Source organism: Gymnoscopelus braueri, assembly GCF_963280865.1.
Source record: "Gymnoscopelus braueri genome assembly, chromosome: 24".
NCBI classification, from domain to species: domain Eukaryota; kingdom Metazoa; phylum Chordata; class Actinopteri; order Myctophiformes; family Myctophidae; genus Gymnoscopelus; species Gymnoscopelus braueri.
The window spans coordinates 6,567,924-6,575,630 of record NC_137626.1 but is presented as its reverse complement, the minus strand read 5'-3'; the positions used below and the strand labels follow the sequence as shown (position 1 = coordinate 6,575,630).

General features: G+C 38.9%; 1 protein-coding gene across 1 annotated transcript; it reads right to left on the bottom strand.

Moving 5' to 3' along the window:
* Nucleotides 1-1,430: 1,430 nt before the first annotated feature.
* Nucleotides 1,431-6,450, bottom strand: LOC308080246 (uncharacterized protein; the record flags this gene model as incomplete). The annotated part of the gene is made up of 4 exons (XM_080422022.1): nt 6,349-6,450; nt 5,391-5,492; nt 2,316-2,452; nt 1,431-1,451 (listed from the first exon to the last, which is right to left on the bottom strand). The coding sequence occupies exons 1-4, from the start codon at nt 6,416-6,418 to the stop codon at nt 1,431-1,433; spliced, it is 330 nt and encodes a 109-aa protein (XP_080278148.1). The 5' UTR covers nt 6,419-6,450.
* Nucleotides 6,451-7,707: the final 1,257 nt, after the last annotated feature.

Genomic DNA, 7,707 nt, shown 5'->3' with positions numbered 1-7,707 from the left:
AGGCAACTTGTGGATACAATGGTGCTAAAAGGATAAGACCGAAAGCCCTAAGGGCTTGTTTCCATTGTGGTCCTGTGTATTCAATTCATCGAGGCATTTAAAGACATACAATAATATACAAGACATCAACACTAGTATCAATCAAATGTGTACTGTAAAAAGGGGGGGGGGGGGGGTAATTTCTGATGTTAAAGGGGTAGTTCACCCCCAAAATAACTTTTTTTCTATTGATTACTGACCATCTGGAGCCTTGAATTCATAGATATTTTTTTGTTTTTGTCACATTCCTAAGCCAATAATTTGATTATAATAAATGTGTCCCCATTGATTCCGGTAGGAGACACAAATGCATTTGTGTCTCCTACCGGAATCAATGGGGCTAAATGTATTATAATCAAATAATAAAGGAAGGAATGCGACAAAAACAAAAAAATATCCATGAATTCAAGGCTCCATGGGGTGAGTAATCAATAGAAAAAAAGTTATTTGGGGGGTGAACTACCCCTTTAAGCTTAGACTTTACTAGGACCAGTTACAAATTGCAGACAGGTGCTCTTTAATGGTGGTTTTGAAATACATGCAAAGTATTGTGTCCTTAGTTAAAGGTAGGGTAAGTGATTTGCTTTTGTTAAAATAAGTGTTAAATAGCTCTATATTCTGATAGTACTCATTGCTATATAGAGTGTTCGTTCAGTAAAAGGAGTCTCCGTGTCTCTCCAACTCTTTATTAAACAGAAAATGCATTTTCAGTGCTCTCTCCTGATTGGCTTAAACGTAGTCACCTCCCTGAAAATGTTCTATAGTCTGTTTACTAAAGAGCTGGAGAGAGCCCTGTGACCGAACAAACGCTCTGTAGCAGTGATTACTATCAGAATATAGTACTTTAACCTTTTTAATTGTCAAGTAATATAATACAAGTAATACATTGTGCAAATAATATAATACATCAAAATTACATTAAATGATAATATAAAAATCTAAAAAAATCTAGAACAGCAGTTCTACCTTTATACAATTGATATTATTTACATGGTCATTTATATAGCTTGAAGAGCCGTTCAATGTGGTAGCGGTGGCGCCACATTGGGAGGTTTTCATTTGTGACTTTCAATGGTGTGACGTTACATTCTCTTTCTATTATGGTATAAATAAAACACCAAAATACATTTAACATACCTCAAGGTAAAACAATTATAAATATATATTTTTTTACATTTAGCACTTACAAACTATTCGTTGAGGTTTTAAAAGAAGAAAACAAAAGAGCTGGGATATGTCTCCAAAAGACGAGTCCTAACGTAAACTTCTGTTGACAGGAAAAGTATAAGTATCCATGATGTGTTTTCAGAGCACTTAACTGACTGACACTCTTACTGTTAACATTGTGGCAAGAGTTTTATCCAGTGTGGACAAGCTGGTGTTTATTCAGGTTACCCAAAGAATTCGGTCACCTGAATAAATGAAACTTTTTTTCACTATGTTTTTCTCCAAGTGTGGACACGCTGGTGTTTCTTCAGGGAACCTGACCCACTGAAACTCTTGTTACAATGTTTACACTGGAAAGGTTTTTCTCCAGTGTGGATACGCTGGTGTATCTTCATGTTACTTGCTAAATTAAAACTCTTGTTACAAAGTGTACAGTCGAAAGGTTTTTCTCCATTGTGGATACGCTGGTGTGTCTTCAGGTGACTCGACTGATTAAAACTCTTGTTGCATTGTTTACAGTGGAAAGGTTTTTCTCCGGTGTGGATACGCTGGTGTGTCGTCAGGTCAGATGACTTACTGAAACTCTTGTTACACAGTTTACACTGAAAAGGTTTTTCTCCAGTGTGGATACGCTGGTGTTTCTTCAGGTTACCCGAACAATTAAAACTCTTGCTACAATTTTTACAGTGGAAAGGTTTTTCTCCGGTGTGGATACGCTGGTGTCTCTTCAGGCTACCCGGCTGATTAAAACTCATGTTACAGTGTTCACAGTGGAAAGGTTTTTCTCCAGAGTGGATACGCTGGTGTGACTTCAGTTTATATGAACTAATGAAACTCTTGTTACACAGTTTACAGTGGAAAGGTTTTTCTCCGGTGTGGATACGCTGGTGTATCTTCAGTGCAGATGGGCTAATGAAACTCTTGTCACAATGTTTACACTGGAAAGGTTTTTCTCCAGAGTGGACACCCCGACTTGTCTCCCCCCAATCATCGCTGTCTTCAGTGACTTCAGTGTCAGATTCAAGCTCAACTTCAATTTCAGAGCAGTGTGAAGAAATGTCTTCATCATCTTCACTTTTCACTGCTAGTAATGTCAACATTGACCCAACAGGTTCCTCTGGTCTTTGAAGTAGCTCCTCCTGTTCCTTTTTAATCTGTGGAGGCTCTGGTTCCTCCTGGAGCAGACTGGGGCTCCTCTCCTGTTCAGGAGAAACCTCCTCTTTACACAAAACCATGTGCAGGATGTCTAGGAGCAGAATAATAACATGATAGTCAACACTGCATTCATAAAATGTAAATACATTTTTGTATCTTCCAAGTAGGGATGTCCGATAATATCGGCCTCCCGACATTAGTATAAAAATGAAATGTGAGCTTACCATAATCACGGTAATCCTTAATCATATTCAAGGGCTTTTGCAGAGAAATGAGACCAGTCACTTTCAAATTAGAGCACTGCAGAGGGCAGGTGTGTGTGTGTGTGTCTGGGTCCAGTTGACACTCGTTGACACTTGTTAATGTTATAGGCATCAGAGCAATTATGCTTCTGCACCGTCAAATAGGCCTACATCTAATCGAATTAAAATGGCAACCAGTCCCGGGACTCACTTTATTGAAAATCTAACAACATCACTCTATTATATTAGATTTATTAGATATTATATTGATAGTATAGCTATTTTATTTAATTAGATATGTGATATTGTTACCTGACAATTATATTACTTTTGGTGAAAAGCATATATCGGTATCGTTTGATATAGGTATCGGAAATGAGGAGTTGGACAATATCGGTTATCGGTAAAAATGTAAATATTTAACATCCCTACTTCCAAGTTCCATGTACAAAGCTATTGCCTACTAAGACAGACCAGACAGTTACTAAATAAGAATCTGTGTTGGGGATTATGAACAAAAAACGTTTTCAAAGAAGTACTGCTAACTACCAAATGGTTTGGACAGCAGACTTTCAAAGAAAATAAAAGATGACATTTTGAGCAAGGCAACAATATGACCAACGTGTATCGACCTAAAAGGTCTTCATCAGGGTCTGTTTCTGGGATTAATTTCACAAACCACTGTACCGATCATCGCCACATTTATTGTGCATGCATGTTTTAATCTAATTGTGAGTAAAACAGGGGCTGGGTGGCTCTGAGACAATCACAGCTGAGTTTTCCAGCTCAATATTACAACAAAGCTACACAAAGTGTACATATGTCTTTTAAAGTATGTGATCTAAACTCGTTGCGTTGTACACTGCAACAAGGCAGTGCCAAATCAAGTGCATGTTACTGCATTGGCTATTTCTCACCTCAAATGTTTTTTGGAAACATTTAATGTATTGTTTATAACATAATTAATAACGCACCATTCGGCCATCCTCTTTGTCCTAATTCAACAGAGTAGCACTGCCCTCTAGAATCTAGCATATGCTAATGAATCATAGCTGTTTGAAAGACTACTTGACAAGTGCTTAATATAACATATTGAAATTGGTTGGAGTGTCCGCCCTGAGATTGGGGGGTCCAAGTTCAATCCCCCGGCCGGGTCGTACCAAAGACTATAAAAATGGGACCCATTGGCCATTGTCTCCCTGCGTCTGACGGTCTGCAGAAGACACATGATAATGTGAGTTCACGCGACCAGGACGGTTTACCAGGCTATCCCTGCTTGGCACTCAGCCTCAAGGCTTGGACTGGGAATCTGGGATAAGTCCCTGTGACATACTAGCGTCTTGTCCAAGGGTTGTACTTGTACATCGCCTCACGCCACAGAAACAGGAGATAAGCTCCTGGCCTATGGGCCACATGGCTCGAGAATAATTGGTTCTCAAGGCTACCTACTTACCTGAGGATGTAATCTCATATTATGTTTTTTGTCATTATTCTGTGGGTTGATGAAAGTTGGGGCAAACGCTCACCCCAAAACATGATTCATGATTCTGTGCCTATCGGTACATAACTCGGACGGCGCTGAGTCGGCTCAAGCGAACTTCGCAACTTTCGGCACGGCAACTCGCTCGATTTAGCTCGCTCGGTGGTGCCTCTCGTGGATCCAGTTCGCTTGAGATGGCGCGCCTCCGACGCGGTCCTAAACTACACTTTATACAAAACACCTACTGAGCCCCGTCAGTAGGTCAGTATCTCACCTACTTAGACCAATCAATAGTCTGATTAAAGATGATAATGTCCCATTCAATGCATTACCAGCATCCGAAATGGGTGGCAGAGTCGACTCTATACTTGGTCCTCTCTTTTTTCCCTCTAAACCAAGTATTTTGTGATGCATTGTGAGCTTGTAGATCAGCTAATAGCAGAACCCTAGGATAGGGATGCTAAGTGGTTAAACTTCAAATAGAAGCTAATAAAAAGCCCATTTAGACTTGAGGCCCATCCTAAAAAAACCTTCTGAAAATCTTAAAATATTTATTCAGAAATTACAACAAATGTATGTTGCTACATACAGTACATAGCAACAAGAACCCCAAAAGGGGTTCCCGTCCTGAAAGGTATAGTTAAAAAAAGGGATTCCCACCCAAAATGGGTTCATTCATATCCGTGTTATCTCAGACATATCAGACTCACAGACCTATTTCTAGACTGCTCACCTCCTATAGAGGCACACCATAAAAATCAGTTTTCAACTACAGTGTTATTTGTTCTGTATTTCTATGTTGATATTTGAGTTGTTTGGTTGCTACTATATATGTATATGAATTGAATACCAAGGACCCCAATGGAAATAAGCAAGGACTTTTTTGGACGGACCTTTTAGACAAAGTATTATAAATGTAATTGTGCTGCTTTACATTTTTTTTGCCTAGTAAAATATTCAATCAATCAAACCAAACTTTAACCAGGTATTTTTGGCTTTCATGGCTGGAGGTGCTTCTGTTTCATGATGTCATTCACTTGGCGTCTTGAGCTGTGTGACACACACACTGTTCTAGATGCTTTGATCTACGGCCACTCTGTAGAGAAATGTACTATGTGGTGCAGTTTCTCTTTTGTATTGCATATTTAATGATGCCTATGCATATTGATTGATTGATTGAATACTTTATTAGTCAAAAAATGTAAATAGCAGAGAGGTACAGTAAAACATTTAGGCCAAAATTTAGGCCGGAGATTATATTGTCATGATATTTTTTGCAACGATTATGGTATAGTTAAAGTACGTACTGAGGTGTGGGTGGTCTTCAGGATCCTCCTGTTTAATAGAAATGTCCCAGGCTGAGTCTGGAGAGTTCATCTTCACCTGCAGTCTGGACTCCACACACTGGTCTGAAATGAACACATTGAATAATTACTTTAATTACCGGAAACCCAGCAGTGGTTTAAAAAAGTAAAGATTTACAGAATGTAAAGGCAAAATAGCCTAAGTCAACCTTCCAAAATATGAATATTGGGTTCAAAGATTGTGGGATGTATACATTAGGGAAGTAATCACGCTTAATTTAAGATTACACAAGGAAATCAATGTACATGCATATCTCTTTTTAATGTTTCTGCTGCCATGCATCCCATCCTTCTACACCACCACCAATTAGCAGCCCCAATGTGTGTGAAAAGTAACTTTTTTGTCATAACGGTGGAGCTAGTTAGGGTTCATCTTCCAGGGAGCTAGGATGGTTATGACTAAGGTTATAGGGTTCATCTTCCAGGGAGCATGCATGAGCAGAGCAGAGTTTCTGTAGACAACAATCTGTCCATCAGACTTTGAGACATCTTGTGTGTGAGTGGCCTAAAGGTGGAGCATGTGGGCACCAAAATCAGTAACATTCATCCTTGCTGGGTGCATTAAAGGACTATTTACTGTAACTGTTGCTGCATTCAATCATAGTTGGCACTGTGTGCAGTGGAAAAGGCCACATGACCAGAAACAATCATCCAGATTATGGATGTGCATAAGTGACCAATTTATAAAGAAAATATTCTACTGTTCTGGCAAAGTTTCTTTGAAAGCGCAATATTTTATAAGTTATAACTACTATTACCGTTATATCCTATTCCATTTTTATTGTATCTAATTCCACACTGTTGAAGCACAACTAGCAACTGTGTATGTGTTTGTGGCAATAAACACATTGAAGCTAGAAAAGAGGAAGAAAGAGAGAGACAGACAGTGAATGAAACGTACTGAGGTCTGGCTGGTCTTGAGGTTCCTCCTGTTTTATTGAAACGGGTCTGGCTGGGTCTGGAGAGTTCATCTGCACCTGCAGTCTGGACTTCACAGAGTCTGGAATTAAACAATTAAAATCCCAGAGGAGTTTAGGATTAATTAAGAAGAGAAACTCCTATTATAATTAACTTCAACAATAACATACAGCAAGGAAAGAGTAACTTCTTGTGTTAATAACTTGTCAACTGGGTCAGTTACTTTTTCATAGGACACTTCAATTATAATTCATAACCTTTTACACTTCAAGTTGCCCAGGATGAAAGTTTTTTTTTGCAGTCTTGAATATTATATGGAAAATATAATTAATATCTTAATGCAATCCTCTCTCTGATAGAAAATGTAATTATCTCTTAATGGTATTTTTTTCTATTTCTTTGGGAAAATACTCAATTATTTAATGATTTTTGCAAATATATATATATATCACTAATGTCCACGTTCTCTTTAATCAGGAAAACACTGTTCAGGTTCATAACGGTAATACTTAAATGCCCCTCTTCTTTCAGGGCAACACTCCAAGTTACACCATATTATTTTAGTACACACACACACACACACACACACACACACACACACACACACACACACACACACACACACACACACACACACACACACACACACACACACACACACACACGGCCCAAAAGCTCAAATCAAAGTGTGGAACCTTTAGTTAAATTTCCTGGATGTCCCTCAGTTCTCCAACCGTCACAGGGTCAGGTTTTACCAGCAGGTTAACAGTCACTGTCTTCTCAATCTCATCCCACGTTGCCAGAGGAACTTTTAGTGAAGCTGCTTGTCCAAAGCTTTACCTGGGTTGTTCTGTGTGTGTCTTCAGGTTGAAAACGGCAGAATGTCCCTTTAAAACGTCCAACTAGGTTAATCTAAACTAGTCTAGGCTGTACTTGAAGCTAGTTTAGAATTAGCATTAGCATTAGCCCACCATAACAACAAAGCAAAGTCTTTGAACGTCGTGTGTAAATTCCTCTCGTTTCACAACGTGCCAGCCTGTCACTCTTTACACAGACTGTCGCACAAAGACACACTCAGACAGAAGTTACACAAAGGTTTGTTCACTGCAAACTTCTATTATAACACAGACTTTCTCTGTATCAGTTCGTTCACTCTCTGCTCTGTTTATTTGGCTCTAATGGATGTGTTTCAACCCGGACGAGAGAGAGGGACAGAGACTCTCTCTCTCTCGTCCGGGCTGAAACACTCACTATTCTGAGTTCCCATCAGAAGCCTCATAAATTAATGAATAATGTTCCATGAATTTCAAAGTTTATTCTTAAACAGAAATACGTTTTAAAG